Source organism: Sorex araneus, chromosome X (assembly GCF_027595985.1).
Source record: "Sorex araneus isolate mSorAra2 chromosome X, mSorAra2.pri, whole genome shotgun sequence".
NCBI lineage: Eukaryota > Metazoa > Chordata > Mammalia > Eulipotyphla > Soricidae > Sorex > Sorex araneus.
In genome coordinates, this window is record NC_073313.1 from 265,829,057 (window position 1) to 265,853,847 (window position 24,791).

Here is a 24,791-nt window from a genome sequence, read left to right on the forward strand (position 1 = left end):
CTGGGCAGGACCAGTGCCCTGGTTTCTTCTGTGAACTGTGACAAGCTCAGAATCGGCAGCTCCCTGCTCTGGCTGTGTTTCCCGATGGCTCCCACGGTGTTGGCCGCTCTCCTTCCCCTGAGTGTCTGTCTCCTGCTGGTACCCGGCCCCACCGGGGCGGGCAGGCTGCTGGTGGTGCCCATGGATGGGAGCCACTGGTTCACCATGAGGTCAGTGGTGGAGCAGCTGGTCCAGAGAGGGCACGAGTTAGTGGTGGTCATGCCAGAGGTAAGTTGGCATCTGAAGAAATCCCTGAATTTTACAGCCAAGACCTACTCGCTCTCTTACTCTCTGGAGGATTTGAATCATGAATTCAAGATTTTTGCTGACCATCAATGGAAAATTCGGGAAAAGAGTTTGCTTTCTCTTTTGATGGGCTCATCCAGCAAAAGTTTAGATTACTTTTTCTCACACTGTAAGAGCGTGTTCGATGACAGGATCCTCGTGAAATACTTGGAAGAGACTTCTTTCGTCGCGGTGTTCCTAGATCCTTTTGATATGTGTGGTCTGATTATAGCCAAGTACCTGTCTCTCCCTTCTGTGGTCTTCACCAGGGGAGGATTTTGCCATTATCAGGATGAAGGGACTCAGTGTCCGAGTCCCCTGTCTTATGTCCCTAGAGAATTCTTAGCTTTCTCAGACACCATGACCTTCTGGGAGCGAGTGCGGAACCTCCTCTTCCACGTAGAAGAATATTTATTTTGCCACCATTTTCTGAAAGTGGCTACAGATGTTGCCTCTGAGATTTTGCAGACCACCATCACCCCCTATGACCTCCACAGCCCCGTGTCCATCTGGCTGTTACGGGCTGATTTTGTGTTGGACTATCCCAGACCCGTGATGCCCAACATGATCTTCATAGGAGGCATCAACTGCCATGCGGGAAAGCCCTTGACAGAGGTAAGCCCCCGTCCTGAGCAGAGGAGGGAGAATCCGGCCATCCATGCTGTACTCTCTAAGTGATGAAATTTTCTGTGATCATTCAATTGTACATGTGAAAAACGTGAAATTGCTATTCTGATCATAAATTGTATTGTAGAGTTGGTTTATAGATCAGTGAGAAAGTCTTTTTTCAAATCCTATGTTTTTTAAAGTACTGGAAACCATTGTCAACAGTGAAATTCCCTGAACTGAAACTTTCTGGCTCTCATTATGGAATTGGATTCAAGTCATGTGATTTGTGATGCATCAAAAAGATTGCACAATGTTCTCTGTTTTGAATGACTAGAATTAATTAAACTAACCTGTCCTGCTAGGTATTTATACTTTTATACCTTTTTGTATTTCTTCAAAGTGCAGCAACAACCTTCAGGACCCTATAGCAGGAAGAGTGGGTGTATGCTAAACATAAGACATCTTTCTGAATTGATCATGTCAAGATTTATCAGTTTTGAAACTAATCAGTTTCAAAAAATTGATCTAGCTGATGTTCAAACCCTGATTTATTATACTGGCAACCAAAATATTCAAAATCATTGTTTCTCCGAAGCCCATTGAAATGTAGAGAGAAGCTACTCAAATTCATGATTACACCAAAGGGCATGAAAATATTTTACAGAAATCACTGTAAAATTGAAAAATATAGAGATGATGATGATAAAGTTCATATACAAAAAAACCCACTTCTGTATCAGAGGAGAATGTGGTTGGAAATTTTTGGTAGATTCCTTTGAGACCCCGTGTAAAACCTAAACGGAGCTATTACTTTTGCTAATAGCTATTAGCTCTTAGTTTCAGGAATCAAGATGTTCAATCAATGCCAGCTCGTCTCATGGTACATTGGGACAAAAGATGACTCTCATGGCCTTCCTATCATTCCTTCTTCAAAAATTGTTTTTCCCAAGAGTCATTATATTTATTTTACAAAGCTGTTCATGATGATTTGTTACAGACATTCAATATTGCAACCCAATCCCACCACCTTTGCACCTTCTCACCTCTATTATTTCCAATTTTCCCATCCATCCCTTAATACTGCCCAATAACAGGCTCTCAATAATTTGTTTTTTTGCTAAGTAATTTTTTATATTATATTACCTGTTATATATAATTTGCTAAAGGAATGATAAAAAATATTTTCTTAGAAGAAAGTAAGTGACGATTGTTGTATCTCACCGTAGAGGTATTAAGTCCTTATGTAAGAGGTCACTAAATCTGTTGTTACAGGCTAAGCCTTCTGTGTTAAAATCTTGTTATCAAGATTCGATGCCTTTTACATTACATCTTATCCAATCTTGTATGCTACTCCTGCTTTATCAGTCTTGTAGAGTTTGGGGTATTGCGTGGCCACAAATGTGGCTGCATGCTCCAGAAAGTTCTAGATTTATAATGCATGATAAGTATGGAGTTAAGTTTTTAACTAGGTGGCAGCTTTCGGGTGTGTATATGTCTACCAGGGCTTCCAGAAATTCCAGGGAGGTGGAGGAAGCAGCTCATCTGCAACTCCACGAAAGCCTGATATTTCTGTCAAAAAACCCGCATACCTGAATTTTTCAACAGATTAATTTCTGGATGAGGCTCACCTAGCAGTGGATTGGACTCTAATTAAGCGCCCTGTTGTCCTGAGAAAGCAGCCATACAAAGACCTAGGGGAAAGTCACGTAACATCATTATGATGATATATTTATCACAAATATCATAATTCTAGGGGGCTGGAGCGATAGCACAGCGGGTAGGGTAGGGAGTATGCCTTGCACGCGGTCACCCGGGTTCAATTCCCAGCATCCCATATGGTCCCCTGAGCACCACCAGGAGTGATTCCTGAGTGCAGAGCCAGGAGTAACCCCTGTGCATAGCCAGGTGTGACCCAAAAAGCAAAAAAAAAAAAAAAAAGACCACAAATATCTTAATTCTAATGGTATGTTTATTACATAACGTTCAGTAAAGGTTTTACCTGTGGATTTCAACCTTCTGACATCTAGGCATCAGGGGGAAAAAAGAAGTAGTTCATGAATCACAAAGTAGCATATATTAACTGTTTTGCACAATAATGAGTTTTGGAGACCACTATTTCTAGCAGTACCATTCCTTGATGCCGAAGTACCAGGTATACAATAACAATCCCCTTTCTTTGATACCTAGAAGAAGATTTCTGTGAACTGATTCCTGTGGCCGGACTGAGAGTTGAAAATTATTAGTTTGTGTTTTCTTCTGTTTTTCTCAGTTTTGACCTAATGTTACTTTTCTCTTCAGAATTTCACCCAGGCTGCAAATGCTCTGCAGCTATCCTTTTTCCTGAGACTCTTTTAGACGTAAACTTGGGACTTTGTCCTTGGTTTGCATAACCTACCCAATTTTGAGAAGTTTCAGTTATGCACCTTCTGGAATTTGGCTTAGTGGCAGTTTATGTTTTAAGTGTGATTACAGCTGAGGAAGTTCCCATGGTGTTGAATTTATAGTGTTGGAAAGCTACAGGTTATCTGTTTTGGATGCTAAATGAAATCAGTCAGTAAGTTCAAGATAATCACTGCATGGCGTTTCTCCTACCTGGGACAGAGGGAAAATAAAGAAACTTGCAAAATACAAAAGTGCAAAACTATGGGCTAGGCTGGAATAAAACTGTGGAGTAAGTGTTGCCTTGACCAACTTTGGGTTGATCCCATGAGCATTCTTTCCTCTCTTTTGATGACAGTGTTGTGCTTCATTGGGGAAAACCACAGAGTCTCTTTCATAAATATTTCGTTGTTGTTAGTCAACATTGTTTACAAGAGAAAATTCTACCACAGCTGCTTTATCCATCATCAATCCAAGAACATTTCCATCGAGTCTGTGTTTTGTGTATTGTGATGGATGCTGCTATGAACATCTCTATGCAGTTACCCTATGGAAATAATATTTTCATCTCCTGCCCATAAATGTCTAGCAATGACATTCTGGGATCATATGGTATTTTATCTCTTTTTGGTGGGGAGGAGGCTCTCAGCGGGGCTTGATGGCTATTTCTGGCTCAGTGTTGCTCCCGGCAGTGCTCAGTGGGTCAGGGAAGACCAGAATGAACCCAGGGCTCCCTCATACCAAGTCTTTGCTCCAGTCTGTTGAGTGTGTCCAGTTCCTTTTAGGTTCATTGATAAGGAGCCTCCATGCTATTTCCAGAGTTTGTACCTCTTTACTCCTTTTGAATGTGTTGCTTTACATTTAGACTTTATTGTATTCTTATTTTTATAAGTTTAAGGTGATGTTGTACTTTTGCGATATATTTTTCTAATAGTAGGGGCCTCTGCCTTGTTCATTTTTTGTGTCTTTTTGGAGATGGACATTTCGGAGTGTTCAGCTTATATACATAGTTTTCACTCACCTTTTTTTTGTTATGCATTAGATCTTTCTTTACTTTAACTGTGAGTCCCCATACGACTTTTAAAATGACAAAGAATTCTCCTTTTTACATTTTTTGGGGTCATTTTAATTTTTTTTTAAATTTTATTGAATCACCATGTGGAGGGTTACATAGTTCTCAGGATTATGTCAGTTATACAATACTCAAACACCCTTCCCTTCACCAGTGCCCATCTTCCATCACCAACCCCCCCAGTATACCTGCCGCCCCCTCCCACCTCCCCAGTCCCCACCCTTGTAAGTGATAAGTTTCACTTTGTTTACGCCTTATCTCGATTACATTCCATGTTTCAACACACAACTCACTACCGTTGTTGGGGTTTCCCCCAAAAAAGAAAAAGACAGTCCTATTGCCAAGGAGGCATTTGATAGTTCTCCACTGCTAAGTATATAGAGATATTAAGTCCCGCTGTTTGTTACATAACTTTTCTTTTTCCCCCTTGCCCTGCGCCACCGAGTTCACGCCTGTTTAGTAATCGCCACGCTGCCTGACAAGGGAAAAAAAACCGAAAACCGAAAAGGATGGTTATTTCCTGTCATCAGCAGGCGTGGGGCTCTGGCTTAGTTGATAGACTGTAGAGTGTCTGCAAGCAGTTTCTGGAACCGAAGGTCTTGCGCTGGTATCGGCTCCGGCTCAAGATTCCACCAGCGTCCCACTGTTCCATGTACATAATTTCCCCCCTTATATCCAATTCCCACGCCACCAGGTCTGTTTGCTTAATGGACATCACACTATAGTTGACTCCACGCCGCGTTTCTTCCCGAGAAAGAAGAAAATTTCTTCTCCGCCGGCGTGGGGATATAGCTTAGTTCAGTCTAGAGAGATGGCTACCACTTTGATTGCCTTCAATATTTCAGCAACAGACTTACTATTCTTCCCATTTCTCCACGCCCGCACCCCCAGAATGACTGACGAAGAGGATGGAGCTGCTTGGGACACCGGCAGCCCACCAGCAACCTGCAGTATGTGACTTGAGAGTTTCCGCCAGGTCCCCCGAGCGGGGGCCTGGCGTTTCTCTTTTTTTTTTTCTTTAATCTATCTCTCTTCCCCTCAACCTCTGGGCACAGCACAGCATCTACCCCACTTCTGAGCACAAAATGGAGAGACGCACCCAAGTGCGCGGCGCGGCTGGCGGGGGATCGAGGGCGGGGAAGTACCGGTCTCCGCCCACATCGGACACTTAAAGAGAGTGCAGCCACGTGGGCTTTCCCATTTCTCCGCGCCCGCACCCCCAGAATGACTGACGAAGAGGATGGAGCTGCTTGGGACACCGGCAGCCCACCAGCAACCTGCAGTATGTGACTTGAGAGTTTCCGCCAGGTCCCCCGTGCAGAAATCTCTCTCTCTCTCCTTCAACTTTTTCCCTGGACTTTAGACAGAAACCCAAAACCGCGCGGCCGCTGCCTAATGACCTAATGTCATCTTAGTATCAGCAGTATGTAATGGTTCCTTCTTAATGGGTTGGACTTTTGTGGGTGATCCTAACAAGAATAGTAAGTATTTTGTTGAAATATTGAAGGCAATCAAAATGGTAGCCATCTCTCTAGACTGAACTAAGCTATATCCCCACGCTGGCTGAGAAGAAATATCCTTCTTTCTCGGGAAGAAACGTGGCGTGGTGTCAAACATAGTGTGATGTCCATTAAGCAAACAGACCTGGTGGCGTGGGAATGGGAAATAAGGGGAAAAATTAGGTACATGGACCAGCGGGACGCTGGTGGTATCTCGAGCCGGAGCCGATATCAGCGCAAGAGCTTTGGTTCCAGAAACTGCTTCCAGACACTCTACTAGACTATCAACTAAGCCAGAGCCCCACGCCGGCTGATGACGGGAAATAACCATCCTCTTCGGTTTTTTTTCCCTTTGTCAGACAGCGTGGCGATTACTAAACAGGCGTGAACTCGGTGGCGCGGGGCAAGGGGGAAAAAGAAAAGTTATGTAACAAACAGCGGGACTTAATATCTCTATATGCTTAGTAATGGAGAATTATCAAATGCCTCATTGGCAATAGGACTGTCTTTTTCTTTTTGGGGGGAAACCCCAGCAACGGTAGTGAGTTGTGTGTTGAAACATGGAATGTAATCGAGATAAGCGCAAATGAAGTGAAACTTATCACGTATAAGGGTGGGGACTAGGGAGGTGGGAGGGGGCGGCAGATATACTGGGGGGGTTGGGGATGGAAGATGGGCACTGGTGAAGGGAGGGGTGTTTGAATATTGTATAACTGACATAATCCTGAGAACTTTGTAACCCTCCACATGGTGATTCAATAAAAAAAAAAAAAACAGACTTACTATTCTTGTTAGGATCTTCCACAAAAGTCCGACCCATTAAAATGGAACCATTACATATTGCTGATGCTAAGATGACATTAGGTCGCGTGGCAGAGGCCACGCGGTTTTGGGTTTCTGTATAAAGTCCAGGGAAAGTACAACCAGAAATAACATCACTACAAACTTTTACCCTTTTATGGTGCTCATAAGATGGAGAAACCTAGAGAGAGGCTCGGCGTCTCCATTTTGCGCTCAGTAAGCCGCGGCCCCTGCGCTGTGCTCGGGAGGAAGGAGTTGAGAGAGAGAGGTTAAAAGAATTGGGGGATGCCCGGTTCCCACTGTTTCAGCCCGCCGTGGGGTCTCCGATCGCATGCCGGAATTAGTTCAGTGGGCTGCTTGGAGTCCAAGGGCGCTTCCTTGGGCTCTTCCATCATGGTCTCTCCGTGGCAGGGTCCAAAGGGGGTCATTTTAATTTTTGCTTTTTTTGTTTGTTTAGTTGGGTCATACCTGGTGATGCACAGGGGTCACTCCTGGCTCATGTACTCAGGAATTACTCTTGGAAGTGCTCGGGAGACCATATGGGATGCTGTGAATCCAACTCAGGTTGGCTGCATGCTAGGAAAATGCCCTACCCACTGTACTATCGCTCCAGCCCACCTTTTAAAATTTTAATAAAATTGTTAAAAATAAATTTGTTCACAATATCTATGTACATTTAATATTCCAACATCAATTCCACCGCCATTACACCTTTCCACCATCAATATTTTGAATTTTCCCCACCACTACCCAGGTCTTCCCCAATAGTAGTCCCTAAATAATTAATTTTGTATTGTTAGTTCAGAATAATTCTCAAAAAAAAGGTTAAAAAATTTCCTTAGAATAAACTGAGTGAAAATCGTTGTATCTCATCCTGGAACCATTAGGCCCTTGTATTTGAGATTTACTAGCATGCTTTTACACATTGATAAACGGACATCAGTGCCTTCTATTTTACACCCAACCCAGTGTGCTGTGCTACTCCTGGTACATGAATGGTGTAGAGTATGAGGTGTTGCTCCAGAAATTCTCAAATTTCACACAGAATGATTCAGCTTAGTTAAATTTTCAACTGGATGGTGACTTTTGGGTCCAGAGCCATTTCTGCAGTTTGTTGATCTCTTCCAATATTTCTTTGTGAGTCTCTGGATTATGGCTATTAATGAGCTAAATTGGCGCCAGAGGCAGGTTTTTTGACGTGGCTGCCAGGCACCCAGAATAACAGGGAGATGTCGGGAGGTTACCGATCCCGGCTCTGTGAAAGCCTGGCGATTTCAGTCACAAAACCCCGCATACCTATGCTTTTCACAGTTTCACTCATGGATGAGACTCGTCTGAGTCTGTGGATACTGGCTGTGAGCATGATGGCAATTGATTCTGGAGGTTTTCGGCTGTGGGGTGGATGAGTCCCACTACCCATCGCCCTCCAGGCTGCCCCGGATATGATATCAGCCTGGCACAGGATCTGGAGGTACCTCTGCAGCTAGTCGAGCTCTCCTGAGATTAATTGGTCAGTCTCCCAATCTTCTCCCGAGTGCCAGGGTGCTCTTCGCTTTGAATGGTAGGGTGTTTGGTTGTTATTGTTGTTGTTGTTGTTGTTTTTGCCTCTGTAACATTTTTTCAATTTGATGCAGTTCATTTCTTTAGAGTAGTGTTTTGTTTTTATTTTGTCTTCGTTTTTGGGTCAGACCTGGTGATGTTCAGGGGTTACTGAACACTCAGGAGCTCTACACTCAGGAGCTACTCCTGGCAGTGCTTGTAGGACCGCATGGGATTCTGGGAATTGAACTGAGTCAGCTGCATGCAAGGCAAGTGTCCTCCCTGCTGTAATATCACTCCACTCCTCTTTAGCTAATTTTCCCCTTTTCTCTTATATTATATGAATGTCTGTTTTCATTCCAATATCACACTGTATTATTAATGCTTTTTACAGTAGTTCAAAATGAGGAAGCTTAAGCCTCTATTTTCTTGTACCTCAGAATTCCTTTTATTTATTTGGGGATCTTTTGTGGTTACATAAAAATATTAGTATTGTTCAGTCATTGTCCTTGAAAACATCACCGGTGCTTATAGAAGGGATCCATTGAATCACTAGATGGCTTTGGCTAAAATAGCCATCTTAATCATGTTCATCCTTCCACATCCTGAAGATCTAGGGCTCTCTCTTTATTTGTTAGTCTTCTCTCCCCTTCCCCCAAATGCTGTCATAGTTTTCAGTGCACAAGTCTTTCATCTCCTTATTCTGGTTTTTGCTCAGTTTTATTTGATCTCTTTCCGGTATAATTGTAAATGATATTGTGTTTGTTATCCTTCTTTCCCTCCCACTCATTGTTCATGTCTGCAGATGCAACCAGTTTTTTTTCAAGTTTTTTATTAGTGAATCACCATGAGGTTCTACTGTTACATACTTATAAACATTCGTGTTTGAGTTTCAGTCATACAATGATCCGTTACCTATCCCTCCACCATTGCCCATTCTCCACTACCAATGATCCCAGTATGCCCACCCCTCTCCCTAACCCCCCCCCACCTCTGTGGCAGGATATTCCCTTTTGTTCTCTCTCTCCTTTTGGATATTTTGGTTGATGCAACCAATTTTAATATATTGATTTAGTATCTTGTCATTTTACTGAAATCAGTAATTATTAAACATTTTTTTCGTGGACTTACGGTTTTCTTTTTACAGTCATGTCATCTTCAATACGGTTTTCATTTTTTTCTAATTTGCATTCCTTTTACTCTGTTTTATTGCGCAATGATTCTGATGAAAGCTTCCAAAACTGTGTATAGAAGTACTTGCAGGTGGGGCTGGAGTGATAGCACATTGGGTAGGGCGTTTGCCTTGCATGTGGTCGACCCGGGTTCGATTCTCAGCATCCCAGATGGTTCCCCGAGCACCGCCAGGAGTAATTCCTGAGTGCATGAGCCAGGAGTAACCCCTGAGCATCTCTGGGTGTGACCCAAAAAAAAAGTACTTGCAGGTGCCTCTGACAAGCCCAGGCAGGTGTCTGAGACATGGAGGGAGAAGAATTCAAGTAGATGAGTCAGCTCATCACCTGGCCAGAACGGCCCGTGAAGGTGTATTGCCGATCCTGTTTTAGCCTCTCGTGGACTTGGAGTGTTTCGAATGAACCAATATGAGCAGTAACGCTGACATTGCCAAGCCCAGGGAAGGGCAATTTTTCTTGCTCAGGATGTCAGTGCTAAAGGCTTAGGAGGTTCAGCTGAAACATAAATGCCTTCTAAATCTGAGCAATGTTTGGTTGTGTGAGAATAAAAGAAAAATTTTTCTTTGGTTGATTAAAATCTCCCAGGTTAATTAAACTGGCTTTCCTTTTTTTTTTTTTTTGCTTTTTGGGTCACACCCAGCGATGCACAGGGGTTACTCCTGGCTTTGCACTCAGGAATTACTTCTGTCGGTCCTAGGGGACTATATGGGATGCTGGGAATCAAACCTGGGTTGGCTGTGTGCAAGGCAAATGCCTACCCACTGTGCTATTGCTGCAGCCCCCTGGCTCTCCTTTTGATGTCTCTGAGTTCTGGGGGTCTCAAAGCATTGCTTAATAATTCAGTTCAAAGAGGCCATGGAGTCCAGAACTTGATCTTTGACCAATCAAAGAGCAGAAACTTGGCTTATCTGGCACATGCAAGCAGGAATCAAAGCACATTAATCTTTCCATGCATTATTATCGCTTCACGAATTGCGTGAGTGCACGCCCTCTCCTGGGCAGGACCTGTGCCTGGGTTTCTTTGATAAACTGTGACAAGCTCAGAATCGGCAGCACCCTGCTCTGGTTGTGTTTCCCGATGGCTTCCAGGGTGTTGGCCGCTCTCCTTCCCCTGAGTGTCTGTCTCCTGCTGGTACCCAGCCCCACCGAGGCGGGAAGGCTGCTGGTGGTGCCCATGGATGGCAGCCACTGGTTCACCATGAGCTCAGTGGTGGAGCAGCTGGTCCAGCGAGGGCACGAGATAGTGGTGGTCATGCCAGAGGTGAGTTGGCAACTGAAAAAATCATTCAACGTCACAGTCAAGACCTACTCGCTCTCTTACTCTCTGGAAGATGTGAATCGTGAATTCAAGAGGTTTGTTGATGTTCAATGGAAAATTCGAGGTCAAAATTTCCTTTCAATGATGATGATTACACCCACCCAATTTTTTGAATACTTTTTCTCTCATTGTAAGAGTGTGTTTGACGACAGAAAGTTAATAAGATACTTGGAAGAGACTTCTTTCGACGCGGTGTTCCTAGATCCTTTTGACATGTGTGGTCTAATAATAGCCAAGTACCTGTCCCTCCCTTCTGTGGTCTTCAACAGATGGGCATTTTGCCATTATCAGGATGAAGGGACTCAGTGCCCGAGTCCCCTGTCTTATGTCCCGAGAGGACTCTTAGCTTTCTCGGACACCATGACTTTCTGGGAGCGAGTGCGGAACCTCCTCTTCCACGTAGAAGAACATTTATTTTGCCACCATTTTCTGAAAGTGGCTACAGATGTTGCCTCTGAGATTTTCCAGACCACTATCACCCCCTATGACCTCTACAGTCAAGCGTCCATCTGGCTGTTACGGACTGATTTTGTGTTGGACTATCCCAGACCCGTGATGCCCAACATGGTCTTCATCGGAGGCATCAACTGCCATGCGGGAAAGCCCCTGACAGAGGTAGGCCCTGCGCTGTAGCACTGGAGGGAGAATCTGGCCGTGGATTCTGAGTTTCTTACAGAATTGGGCTCAGTAGTTACTTTTGTTGCATTTGTGAAAGACTCCTATGTGATAGTTAAATTGTGCACTAGAATGGCATATTAAGCTGCTCTCCTCAGGTGGATGTGCCCTATAGATGGTCTGAATAGCAGTTCTAAGCTTCTTTTTCTGTTCTACGTTTGGTACTGAAAGTCCCTGTAAGCAGTGATACTTTCTTATTACTAACCCAATGGCACCCCCTATGGGAATGTATTCCTAGAGATCTCTGCCTCTTTCCTCAATTTGTGTTGCATAGCAAATCTCAGTCAGAATATCCTCCACTTTGGATGTAGCTCTGTAGCACTGTCATCCCGTTGTTCATCGATTGGCTCGAGCGGGCACTTGTGACTCTTGTTACTGTTTTTGGCATATTGAACACGTCACAGGGAGCTTGCCAGGATTGTACCTGCATTTATTTTGATGACCATATTGCTGGGTATTTATTCTTTCCCTCTATATTTTTAATGCTGAAGCAAAATTATTTTTCGTAAGTGTCACAAGAAGAACTTTTTTCTTTTTTTGCTTTTTCGGTCACACCCAGAGCTTAGGGGTTACTCCTGGCTCTACACTCAGGAATTACTCCTGGCCGTGCTCGGGGGACCATATGGGATACTGTGAATGGAACCTGGATTGGCCGCATGCAAGGCCAACGCCCTCCCCGCTGTGAAATCGCTCCAGCCCATGGGAAGAAAATTTATGTTAAACTCCAGACATCTTTTCTCATGGGGTTGCATCAAGAATTAGCATTATTGCATATGAAGAAATGCAAGAAAATGATGACATAAGTGTAAAGACAGTGTAATGTAAAGAAAGTGTAATGACATAAGTGTAAAGGCTCTTAGGAAGGAGAAAGATGATGGTTAGCATGGTGAACAAGACAAATAGGAATGCTGTGGTGCTAGCAATATTCCATTTATTAAGCTTTAAACAACAGCTTATATTTCTCTTTCTGATAAACTTTTTCTGTATAAAAATACATAATATTGGGGCTAGAGTGTTAGCACAGCAGGTAGGACGTTTGCCTTGCACGCGGCCGACCCGGGTTCGATTCCCAGCATCCCATATTGTCCTCTGAGCACTGCCAGGAGTAATTCCTGAGTTCAGAGCCAGGAGTAATTCATGTGCATTGCCGGGTGTGACCCAAAATGCAAAATTAAAAATAAAGAAGAGCCGCTGTTTATTTTTAAAAAATACACAATATCTCACACACACAAAAAGAATTATGATTATTAACTCATCATCTTTGTGAGGAAAATATAGTCTGAAATTCAACTTTTAACAAACCCTCACATATTAGCTCTGGCACAAGTCATGTCTCAGTTCAGCAACCATCATAGCCAGGTAGCGTACTCTCTGAAATAAATATAATTATGGCTAAGAGGCATGAGCACAGTTTAGTATAATTATTTAAAAATACAGTGAGTTAGAAGGGATGATAATCAACTTTATGTACAATGACACTTGTTGGACAGGTCGGAGTAGGTGATTAACCTATTCTTGAAGACGCTGCTTCAGACCTCAGTGCTAAGGATATGGAGCCATTGATTTGGGGTCATAGAAATTAGACAGTGACCATCAGCTTGTCACAATGGTGCATTGGGATGAGTGATGGTTCTCATGGTACTGTCCTTTTCATTTTTAAAACCTTTTATGTAATTACACTTTTTGGGGATGCTCCGGAATTGCTCCTTGCTCCGCACTCAGAAATCACTCCTGGTGGTGCTCAGGGGATCGAACCCAGTTCAGCAGCAAGCACGGCAAACACATACATGCTGTGCTTTTGCTCCTGCCCCTGTAATTATATTTTCACTTATGTTACCTCGTACCATCTTCCTTGCCTGTCCTTTGCTGCAATGACTCAGTCCTTGGCTGCAGGGCTCACTCGTGGTTGGGGTGTGCAGTGGTGGCATTTCTTGTGACGCCATACTTCCCCTGGCATTGTGGGACATAACATTCACGGGTGTGGAAACTTGATTCAGGCCAAACTCTTGATCCCACATGCTTGAGGCTGACGCCGAGCCACATTCCCACGTTCCATATTTCTCTTTCATAGTCAATATTGTACTAAACATAGAGACTTTATATTAATATATGTCCATAATCTTGGTCTTGTCTTAGAAGGCCAGAATCTGAGAAGCAGTGAAGCTGGTTGAAAAACAAAATAACAAAAAAAAAAAGTAACCCATTTTCTCATTTTGATGAAGTGGGCAGATTGCTTTGACAATATTGAATGATTCAAGAAAACTAGTTTTCCATACTTTTTGCTCCCACAAACTTGCTGGTATAGCCACTTTGCATTGCCTTTGTCCTGTGTACCAGACAAGATCTGGAGAATAGAGTGGTACGACTCGGGACAGATCCCTAGCAGGTAAATGCAGAGGAAACAGGGGGTGTGTTATTCCAGAAAATCATTTATTTCTTTTTAACCGTGGAGGTTCCTGCTTCGAGGGTCAGTGGGTTTGGTAAGAGCCGGCCCCTCACCCGACATGCTTTTGGGCATATACCTTCAAAGTGAGAACTACCCAACCCGGCTGCGTCTTCCTTTGTGCCCAGGGGTGGGTGCAGGGTGTGGCACTCTGGGTGTCCTGCTGTGACCGGTTTATCTAACCAGACACACCTGTGACCTCTGGGAACTGGGTGAAAGTTTTTCATAGAATCACGCAGGTCAAGTTCCACCCTTGCGCACTTGTCTTTGTCATCTTGGCTTGGCTGGTGGTGCCTCTTGCTGCCTGAAGAAACAGACGAACACACATTCATCTCCTCAGCTTTTTTCTTACCTAGAGTGCCATGCCTTGGGAGTGCCCTCAGTCCTGGGGTGGACAAGAGTGTTGGTCACCTCGCCTGGTCCCAGAGATCTGCCGCTGGGATCAGGAGACAGGACTCCTGGAAAACCTTTGCTCTTCCCAGCTCTGCCTTCTGCCCACAGAAGGGGGCTTGTTTCTTGCAAGCCGACAGGAATTAAAGGTGTTTTGTTCTGGCAAACCTGAGCAAAGAAGAGGCCCGAGACAGTGGTCATCATCCCGGATTGCCTTCCAAGGTACTGAAAGCCACGTCCCCCAGAATTGGCTGTCCCGGCATCTCCTCTGTCTGCGTAGACCTGCTTAAGTTGGCCTTTTGGACATACGGACCGAGGTTTATTTTCCTCAGAGGTAGTTTAATTCTTTTCTAGTTTGAATTCCTGTTTGATTACATAATGGTTTTGATTAGAACTTCGAGAGCTGTGAATAAAAATACTGGTGTGAGTGGAGAGACACACAGTCTTGTTTTGGATCTTAGAGGGAGAGGTTTTCATTTTTCATCCTAGAGTATGATTCAACTGTGGGTTTATCACACATGACCTTTATTTTGTTGAGGTATGTTTCTTCTATTTCCAATTTATTCAGATGGATGTTAAATCTTGAGAGATGTAGTGATAAGATCAGGTGATGGGTATCTGTTTTTTAGTTGATGTGGTAGCACTGGCATCCCGTTTTTCATCAATTTGCTGAAGTGGGCACCAGTAACATCTCCATTGTGAGACTTGTTGTTACTGTTTTTGGCATATCGAATAGGCCACGTGTATCTTGCCAGGCTCTACCATGCAGGCGGGATACTCTTGGTAGCTTGCCGGGCTCTCCAAGAGGGACCAAGAATCAAACCGGGGTCGACCGCATGCAAGGCTAATGCCCTACCTGCTGTGCTATCGGTCGATGTGGCAAATGACATTAATTTATTCTACTAAACCATCTTTGCATTCCTGAGATGAGCCCACTGGCCATGATGAATGACTCTCTTGAAGTATTCTTGGACCTCAGCTTCCAAGATTTCAGCGTTACTCTTTATCAGAGATATTGATCTATATTTTTCTTTCTGCTGTCCTTTTTTGGCTTATAGATCAGAGTCATAGATGATATAAAATGTGTTCTAGAGAGTTCTCCCTTTACAATTTTTTAAAAGAGTTGGAGCAAGATGAATCATGCTTCTCTGAAAATATTGTCTAATTCACTAATGAAGCTGCTGGTCCTGGGAGTTCATCTGGAATAGATTTCTGTTAGCTGTTACAATGTCCATTCGAGATAACTTCCTTCCAGCCTTACAAACTTCAGTCTTAAAGTTTGTCAGATTAAAAAAATGTGGTGTTTTTCTAGGTAGTCCACTTTTATTTTTGCACATAGACGATTCTGATTAGTTTTTATGATGGCACCTTGCTTTGCAAAGTCATTCATACATGAGTTAAAGGCATGCAGTGTTTCAGGACCAATACAATACCACCACCAATGTCAACTTCCCCCCACCAGTGTGTCCAGGATCCCTCCCACCCCTGAGCCTGTCTCCTTGGCAGGCACATCTTTAAGTTGGATTGTGGTTTGTGTCTCCTTCTCTCTGATCTGGCCTACAGATATACCTCACCTCTACACCACAGCTGTCCCCAAGGCCCTGGAACTGCTCTTCATGGAATTGTTGTTGTTGACCTGTTGTGCTTCCCCTCTTGACTTCTTTCCTTTTAATTTTCTTTTGTTTTTGTTTTGGGTCACATCCAGTGGTGCTCAGGCCTCACCCCTGTGTCTGCACTCAGGAATCATTCCTGGCTGGCTTGGGAGACAGTATGGGATGCTGAGGGTAGAAGTTCCTTCCTTGTCCTTCTCCTTCCTAAACTTTGGAGACATTCTGCAAGGAGCTGCCCATGTTGAAGTTGGTTCAGCTGGGTCTGGATTCACGCTCGTGCAGCTGTGGAGGAGCCGCACGTGTGTGCGGCCCTGGGGTCACATCTCGGCAGTGGTGGGAGGGGCCGGTGCCTCCCACCTTCCCAAGAGCACCTTCGCGTCCTTTTGCTGTAGTTTTTGTCGTAAAATCCCATCTGTGGTCGTAAAATATGGCATCCCCACGCCCTTAATCCCTGGGTAGGGACAGGCGAGAGAGAGAAATACGTTTCCTCTCCTGGGCGGGCATGGGGTCGAGGATTAGTTCTCTGGCTGGAGACATTCTGCAAGGAGCAGCCCATGTTGAAGTTGGTTCAGCTGGGTCTGGATTCACGCTCGTGCAGCTGCAGAGGAGCCGCACGTGTGTGCGGCCCCGGGGTCACATCTTGGCTTCGGTGGGAGGGGCTCCTTCCTAAAGTTTGGAATCAAGGATGACCTAGTTTTTGTTTGTTTGGTTTTGAGGGGACTGTCCACCTAGCAGTGCACACGGAACTAACTATGTGTGGTGTTGGGGATTGAACCGGGGGGTCAAGTACGAGGCAACTGCCCTCCCTCCCCCCAGTCCAGTGAAGTCAAAGCTAGGAAGTTGCCTTCAGAACTGCTCCATTTCCCGCCCAGGTCAGGGTCTCCCCCACACAGGAAGACCTGGCCAGATTAGCAACTGGGCATTTCTTCCTTTTGTACAGAAGGATACACTGACACTCTAGGTCTGGTCACTTATCCACACAACAAAACACTAAAAACACCTCCATCTTGCAAAAGTCGCTATGAAAATGCAATTGAGGCAGTCTCGGACCGGGGCCGATACCGGAGCGCGCTCCGCCGAGACTTGAGCCGGGAGACCACACTTTGGTGCGGCCGCTTTGCTGCTGATTGACCACGATCCAGAGGGTAGCTAGACTACTTTTGGTCCCAGAAACTGCTTGCAGCCATGTCTCTAGACTGTGAACTAAGCCATTGCCCCATACTGCCCCAGGAAGGGAAACGATGCAATTTCTAACACAAATCTCCCTGGACTTAATTACTAAAATGCTAAAATACAGAATCAACTCTCAGTTTCATTGATTCTTTGGATAGTTTATTTGGATTCCAGTTCATTAATTGCTGCTCTGCGTTTAATTATTTCCTTATTCCTGCCTGCTTTGGCCACATTTTGTTGATATTTTTCCAATTTCTTAAGATGTGTAGTCACGTTATTATGCGGGCTCTTCTTTCCTTCTGATGAATGTTTTCATAGTCATGAACTTTCCTATTACACCGTTTTAGCTGTGTCCCACAATTCCTGGTAGGTCATATCCTCATTCTATTTTTTTCTTTCTGGAAATCTTTTTGATTTCTTCTTTGATTTCTCTCTGGCCCACTGGCTGTTCAGTAAATAGCTGTTTAATTTTCACCTAATTGAGTTTTAATTGTTTGTTATAAACTTCTATTTTCATGGCATCATTGTCTGAAAAGATGGTACAATTTCTATCTTCTTCCTCTGGACTGTGAAGGTCTCTTTTGTGGCTCATATATGGTTTATTTTATAGAATATTTCATGTGCATTGAATAAGTCAAAAGACGCCTGGCCGCCCACCTATGAGATGGTCAGACTTCTTTGTCAAAACCGTGGACGAGCGTTTTGAGGCTCTTCGTGTTCTGGAGCGAGCAGATACCATTTGGCAAGCGACAGGCACGAATGGAGAAGTTACTGGCAACTCGCTTGAGCAAATCGAAGATCAACGGGATGATAAGTGATACAAGTGATACAAGTAATGCCTTACTGAGCTCTAGTCTAGTTATCTATCAAGAGGTGTCAGATGGGTATTGAGGTCTCCAAATACTATTGTGCTGCTATCAGTGTCTTTCTTCAAGTTTACCAGTAGTTGTTTTGAGTATTTGGCTGGCCCCTCATTATGTACGTGTATTTTAGGACTGTGAGTTCTTTCTGGTGTACATGCTCCTTGATCATTAAGAAATGGTCCTCATTTTCTCATAAATTTAGGGGGGTCTTGGGGCACACCCAGCGGTATCCAGTGGTTACTCCTGGCTCTGTAGTCATAACTCACTCCTGGAAGGCTTGGGGAACAGTATGGGATGCTGGGAGAGGACATGGGCTGGCCACATGCAAGGCAAGTGCCTTCCCTGCTGTGCTATTTCTCAGGCCCCTCATAATCTTTTGAACCTGAAGTGTATGGAGCCTGATACTAGAATGGCCACCCCGGCCTGTGGGAGAGAGTTCTTTGCTTGAAGAATTGTCTTCCAACCTTTGGTTTTGAGTTTGTGTTTGCTCAGGCTACGCAAATATGTTTCTTTCGGGTAGCAGAGTGTTGGCTTTTACTTTCTGATCCATTCTGCCTCTCTGTGCCTCTAATTGGTGCGTTTAGCTTTTTGAGGTGTAGAGAGGTTCCTGTCATTGAGTTATGCACCATCTTTCTGTAGAACTGTGGTGTAGTGTGGGATTCAGATGGTCTTAAAGAAGACTCTATAGTTCTTCTTTATAGATATGAGTTTTGAGCCTATGAAGTTCCTGAGCTGCTGTTTATCCAGGTGACTTACTCAGAGAAGTGAGCACTGTGGACGAGGCTGGAATCACGGAGAAGTCCTTGACTTCAAGGACTTTCTGGTGATGTGTGGTGGCAGATACAGAATTTCTGAAGGAGTCACCAGATGATTTGGGGGTGATTCCACAAAGAGGTCTAAATGGAGGAATGTCAGAACTAAGAGGAGAAGGGGAGAGCTGGAAGAGTGCTTCTGGCTGATTTTGGGCAGATGACCACTGTGTGTGTGTGTGTGTGTGTGTGTGTGTGTGTGTGTGTGTGTGTGTGTACATGTCACAGGAATGGAAGAGAAGAAATTCAACTAGATGAATCAGATCATCAGCTGGCCAGTATGGCCCATGGAGGTAGGTTGTTGAATTTGTTTCAACAGAGTCTCAGAGGGGCTGGAGATGGAACAAGAAGAGGACCAGCAATGCTGGAAATGCCCCCGTGAAAGGCAATTCATTTGTTTATGTTTTCCTCTATTTTAAGAAATGGTCTTGGGCCACACCGGTGATGCTTAGAGGTTACTCCTTGCTTTGCACTCTGCCAGAAATCACTCCTGGCAGTGCTTGGGGGTTGAATCCATGTTGAGTGAATCCATCAGAGATGGAGGGGATTGAATCCATGTCAGCGGAATGTAAAGCAAGTGCCTTATCCTTGGAACTATCACTCCGGCTCTTGTGAAAGGCAATTTCTATCTCTCCAGCTTCCAGTGCTACAGGGCTTCAAGACTTTGCGTGGAACATGAATGCAATTCAGATCTTAGCAGTCCTTGGTCATCTGAGGATAAAATTGAAATTAAAAATTACCTTCAGGTTAACTGAGTCAGCTTTAATATCTCTGGGTTCCGGGAATAAAAACATTGCTTAATGATACAGTTCGCAAGAGGCCATGGCAGTCCAGAGCATGAGTTTGAACCAATCAGAGAGCAAAGCTAGTTTTTTCTGGTGCATAAAAGGGGTACGCAAAAACATTGCCCTTTAAATAAATGACAGTTTCTTTATTAGTGCATGAGCACACTATCTTCTGGACAGCACCCCGCCTGTACTTCTGGTGAACACGCTGACTGGAGCTCACAATCCCGGCAGCTGCCTGCTCTGGCTGTGTTTCCCGATGGCTCCCACGGTCTTGGCCGCTCTCCTTCCCCTGAGTGTCTGTCTCCTGCTGACACCCGGCCCCACCGAGGCAGGCAGGCTGCTAGTGGTGCCCCTGGACGGGAGCCAGTGGTTCACCATGAGCTCAGTGGTGGAGCAGCTGGTCCAGAGAGGGCACGAGTTAGTGGTGGTCATGCCAGAGGTGAGTTGGCATCTGAAGAAATCATTCAATTTTACAGCCAAGACCTATTTTGTTCCTTATACCCTGGAGGATTTGGATCGTGAATTTAAGGTTTTTGTTGATGCTTATTGGAAAACTCGAGAACTAGGAATACTCTCATTCTTGAATAGTTCACCCAGCAAGCTTTTTGATTACAGTTTCTCACACTGTAAAAGCGTGTTTGACAACAGGAAGCTGGTGAGATACTTGGAAGAGACTTCTTTCGACGCGGTGTTCCTAGATCCTTTGGATATGTGCGGTCTGATAATAGCCAAGTACCTGTCCCTCCCTTCTGTCGTCTTCACCAGGGGAGCATTTTGCCATTATCAGGATGAAGGGACTCAGTGCCCGAGCCCCCTGTCTTATGTCCCTAGAAAACTCTCAGCTCTCTCGGATACCATGACATTCCCGGAGCGAGTGCGGAATCTCCTTGTCCATGTGCAGGAGCATTTATTTTGCCCCAATTTTCTGAAAACGGCTGTAGATGTTGCCTCTGGGATTTTCCAGACCACCATCACCCCCTATGACCTCTACAGTCAAGTGTCTATCTGGTTGATACGGACTGATTTTGTGTTGGACTATCCCAAACCCGTGATGCCCAACATGGTCTTCATCGGAGGCATCAACTGCCATGCGGGAAAGCCCCTGACAGAGGTAAGCCAGACCCTGAGCAGAGGAGGGAGAATCTGGCCCTGGATTCTGTGTTTTTTACTGAACTTTGTTCAGTAGTTACTTTGTCACATTTGCCATTTGTCTCTGATCCTCTGTGATCATTTAATTGTGCACTAGGGAAATGTGCTAGTTTGGTCAAAAGGATGTACTGTTTGGTTGGCTTGTGTATCAGTCTCAAAGTCTTTTGTTTAAGTCCTACTTTTGGTAAAGTAAAGGAATCCACTGTGAACAGTGAAACTCTCCTCTGCCTCTCATTAAGAAAATATGTTCTTACAAGTCTTTGTGATTTGTGTTGCCTAGAAAACTTGCACCATGTTCTCTATTTTCGATGTACCAGAATCTATTCCACTAACCAACCCTGCTAGGTATATGCTCCGCTCTATATTTCTTCAAAGTGCAGCAAATTCCTTCAGGGTTGTATAGCAGGAAGAGTGGGTGTAAGCTAAACAGGAAACATCTTTTTGAATGATCACATCAAAGATTTATCAGTTTTGAAACTAGTCTTTCCAAAAACTGATCTATGCTGATTTCATGATTTTATCAAACCCTTATCTAATATAGGGGCGACGTAAATATCCCAGGTCAATGTGTCACCAAACCCCTTTGGAAGGTAGAGAGCACGGTTCCTCAGATTCACGGTTCTGCCAAAGAAATCTCTATAAAATCCAAAAAGATAGAAGGGATGATAATAATGTTTCAGTATGAAAATGAACATTTCTTTAACATGTAGAAGAATGTGGCTCATGAATTCTTGGTGGATTCACTCAGACCCAAGTTAAACTTATTAACTGGGGTCTCAGAAATCAAGACGTTCAGTGAATGCCAGCTTGTTACAGGGTATAGTGGGATGAGAGAAGGCTCTCACACACCCTTTTAGAAATCCTTTCAAAAACATATTTGGAAAGACCCTTCCATTTAAGTTCCCCTGTGCCCCATTCCTTGGCACTTCTTTGTTGCAATGACTCAGTCCTTGTCACAGGGCTCACACTGGTTGTGCATTGTAGTGGGTTGCCCTTGTAACACCTTCTTCCTAGTGACAGGTTGGACATCACACTCAAGAGTGGCATGACTTGGTCCACATCTGCCCCACATCTGCTCACTACCAGCCAATTCCTGCTCCCTACATTTCTCCTTTATAATTGAGATTGTATAAAACACTGCTAAAGACGGTCTTGATAGTCATATGTAAAAAAACTTTGCACCTGAAGGGTGTGTATTCGCAGGCTCTCTGGGTGGTTCTGTCTCACCATAGGAATGGGCTGGATTGGGACGGCTATTGGCCAAGGACAGGCGAAGGAAGAAGGAGGACCAAGCTGGTTGCTGGTTAGTTACTGCTTATTCAATCTTTCTTCTCTCACATCTCAAGCACTCTTTTTTTCCCCTAGCTTCTCACACCTCCATCCCAGCTCTCTGGATTCTTTGCCCTGTTCACTAGTCTCTCCCCCTACTTGTCTCTCTCCACCTTGCCCTGTAGGCTCCACACAGTCTGGTAGGATAATCAACATATGAAAGTCCTTCCTGACTGCCTGCAGGCAAAATACCTCTTAAAGTGTTTTTCTCTTTTCCTCAGTTCAGAAACTCCATCAACATCTTAATGCTAGTTATTTTTGTATGGACAGAGTAAGAGATATATTGAGGCTTGTAGGGCATCTCTCCTGGCAACATCTTGCCACAGACTCAGACTGCATTACTCAGGCCAGGTTAATCATTCCTAACCCTAGCAGGGTCCAAATCTAGTTATTACTTTTTGGATCATGACAGCATTTGTCCATGACCAAGCTCTTAACTTACAGTTAAGCATTAGGCACTTTGGCCAGGCCCATCTCGATGCCAGGGTAGCACACAACTCACCGCTTGCCCTGGGTTCGTCCCGTCCCTCTTGGGACCCTGCCTTTGGGGGTGCTAGGAAGTAAAAGCAGAGAGTCTCTTGCCCGAGCACCTGGCTGTCTTCCCTGGGGCCCTCGGAGGGGTGGAGGGGGGGTTTGGCTCCAGCTTCCCTCCCTGCCCTGAGCAGAGCTCCCGTATTCGAAGACCTCCAGAGCCTAGCCACAGCCCTGCTCAAGGCCCCTCTCCACACGTTCTGACAAGCCTCACACATCAAGGTACTGGCAGAGGAACCCGGTGTGTGGGACCCGGGTCTAAGACCTCCAAGCCTGATCGGATCGGAACTGGGCCTCTTCTGCCCAGATTTCCCATTTTCCAGTAGCTAGGCGGTCACACCCAGGAACTGCCCCTGGCGCCGTGTAATCCCACCAACGGCCAACATCCAGAGACTTAAAACCAAGCTCCTGGAAGCTTATAGCCTACTTATAGCCGACATCTTATGCCTACTTCTTCCTCTGGGAGAACCTGGCAAGCTACCGAGAGTTTCCTGCCCTCATAGGAGAGCCTCAGAAACTCGCCATGGTGTATTCATATGCCAAAACCAGTAACAAGCTTGGTCTCATTCCCCTGACCCTGAAAGAGCCTCCAATGTGGCACCGTTGGGAAGGACGAGTAGAGAGAGGCTTCTAAAATCTCAGGGCTAGGATGAATGGAGTTGTTACTGACACCACTCGAGAAATTCAACGATGAATGGGATAATGATGATAATGATGATGAGGAGGAGGAAGTAAGGGCAGCCGAGGCTTAGGTTGAGAGAACAGATGCCCAGGAGAAACATATCATGTAGAGTCAAATGACTCCCAGGTTACAAAAGCATCGCATTTGCTACAGTCTTCCTGTGCCCATACAAAAGGACATGGCTCTGAATGAACTATGCAAAGGACACAAGGAGAAGAGAGAAACAGTATTTACAAGTCAACAGAACACAGAAAAGAAGTTACAAATAAACACAGAGGAATGGGAGCACTGTGATGGGAGTAACTCAATAAGCCTAAACTATCTGAGGTTACGTTATCCTACATCCATACATTTCCAAGTTCTGTTCAACTGTGGCCTGCCATCTTCCTGTTGGCCCAGGCAGCAGGGAGGAACTCAGAGCAAAGTGGGAGCGGTGTGTTCCACAGTAGGACAGATGTAAGTGTGGAGGGAAGCGAGACTTTCAGTCGGATGTGGGGTGGCTGGTGACCAGAGATGCAGGGACCTCAAACCCAAATGTGTTGCCTAACCGGCAGGGCTTGCCTCCGGATGCCTCAGCAGGGGACTGGCTGGTCGCTGCTTTCCTCAGATCCTGGAGCCCTGGGATGGTTGGCTGTGTTTCTGGCCAACACTTGAGCTTGGTGTTAAAATGTTCCTGGAAAGTTCCAAAGAGCACCCGAGCCTTGGCACGGAACAATGCGGGAGACAGAGAGAGCAACAGGGTTCTCGGGGAGACATCTGCTCCCTCCCACCCTCTCGAGCCTTTTACCCTCTCCCTCCTGGGGACTAAACTTTCTGTCCTTCCTCTTCAGCTTGCTGGCGCTGCTGCTGGCCTATAAGCCAGTGCTCTCAGGAACGCTTCTGGGGTGGTTTCCCCATTTCCCTCTCTCCTCTCCCGATTCCTGTGCAGAAATCCCGGGTGGTGTGTATCCATCCCCTTACTCCATTCTCTGTTCCATTCCTGGGGGTTCAGGGGTCCTGAGGCCAGAGGTTCACGTGTGGATTCCTTCTGCCTGTTTTCCCAGCATCTCTCTCATTCCATCATCCATAGAACATGTCCAGAACCTGACCAACCACTCGGAGCTGGACGGGGGGTCTGCAGGGTAGGTTGAAGGGAAGTTGTGGGCTGTTACAGGTTGTGCTTTATTCTCTTCTACTGGCTACAATACCAAGTCCTTGATGTAAAAAGCTAAGATAAGGGTCTGGTAGAGTAGGGTGGGCCCCAATTCAGTGTCCTGTTGCCCTCAGAGGACCGTCATATAATGATCCAGGAAAATCTCATGCAAAGTAACGATAAGATATTTATCACAAGTATTGTCACTCGGATCGTATATTTATTACATAAAATCCAGTAAAGACTTAACTGTGGAATCACAAAAAGGGGGCAGGCTGCTCGACCCTAACACCTGCAGCCAGGGAGAAAGGACATATGGATGTTAAACCTGAAATATTTCGAGCTATAATCCATTAAACACAGAGGGATGGGAGTGTCTCGGGAGCATTTAGTGGGTGTAACCCAGTAAACCTAAGCTCCGTGCATCCAGGGAGAAAGTACAAACCAATTAAACCTAAAATGTTTAGAGCTATATTCCAACAGCAA

The 24,791-nt window shown here is 45.0% G+C and overlaps 4 protein-coding genes across 4 annotated transcripts in view; all 4 read left to right on the forward strand.

Moving 5' to 3' along the window:
• LOC101555017 (UDP-glucuronosyltransferase 1A9) overlaps positions 1-24,791 on the forward strand; it is a 122,551-nt gene that overhangs the window by 23,794 nt on the left and 73,966 nt on the right. The window lies entirely within an intron of this gene.
• On the forward strand, positions 85-9,815 carry LOC129399600 (UDP-glucuronosyltransferase 1A9-like). The gene is made up of 2 exons (XM_055119868.1): positions 85-939; positions 9,786-9,815. Exons 1-2 carry the CDS (start codon positions 85-87, stop codon positions 9,813-9,815), a joined length of 885 nt encoding a protein of 294 aa, XP_054975843.1.
• On the forward strand, positions 10,492-11,364 carry LOC129399601 (UDP-glucuronosyltransferase 1A8-like). The gene has a single exon (XM_055119869.1). The coding sequence runs from the start codon at positions 10,492-10,494 to the stop codon at positions 11,362-11,364; it is 873 nt and encodes a 290-aa protein (XP_054975844.1).
• LOC101553956 (UDP-glucuronosyltransferase 1A9) lies at positions 19,718-24,030 on the forward strand. The gene is made up of 2 exons (XM_055119870.1): positions 19,718-20,593; positions 24,004-24,030. Exons 1-2 carry the CDS (start codon positions 19,739-19,741, stop codon positions 24,028-24,030), a joined length of 882 nt encoding a protein of 293 aa, XP_054975845.1. The 5' UTR covers positions 19,718-19,738.

Coding starts and splice junctions, on each gene's coding strand:
- LOC129399600 (XM_055119868.1), top strand. CDS start 85: ATGGCTCCCACGGTGTTGGCCGCTCTCCTTCCCCTGAGTGTCTGTCTC. Junction 940..9,785: donor CGGGAAAGCCCTTGACAGAG/GTAAGCCCCCGT, acceptor ATCCTGTTTTAG/CCTCTCGTGGACTTGGAGTG.
- LOC129399601 (XM_055119869.1), top strand. CDS start 10,492: ATGGCTTCCAGGGTGTTGGCCGCTCTCCTTCCCCTGAGTGTCTGTCTC.
- LOC101553956 (XM_055119870.1), top strand. CDS start 19,739: ATGGCTCCCACGGTCTTGGCCGCTCTCCTTCCCCTGAGTGTCTGTCTC. Junction 20,594..24,003: donor CGGGAAAGCCCCTGACAGAG/GTAAGCCAGACC, acceptor CTTCCTCTTCAG/CTTGCTGGCGCTGCTGCTGG.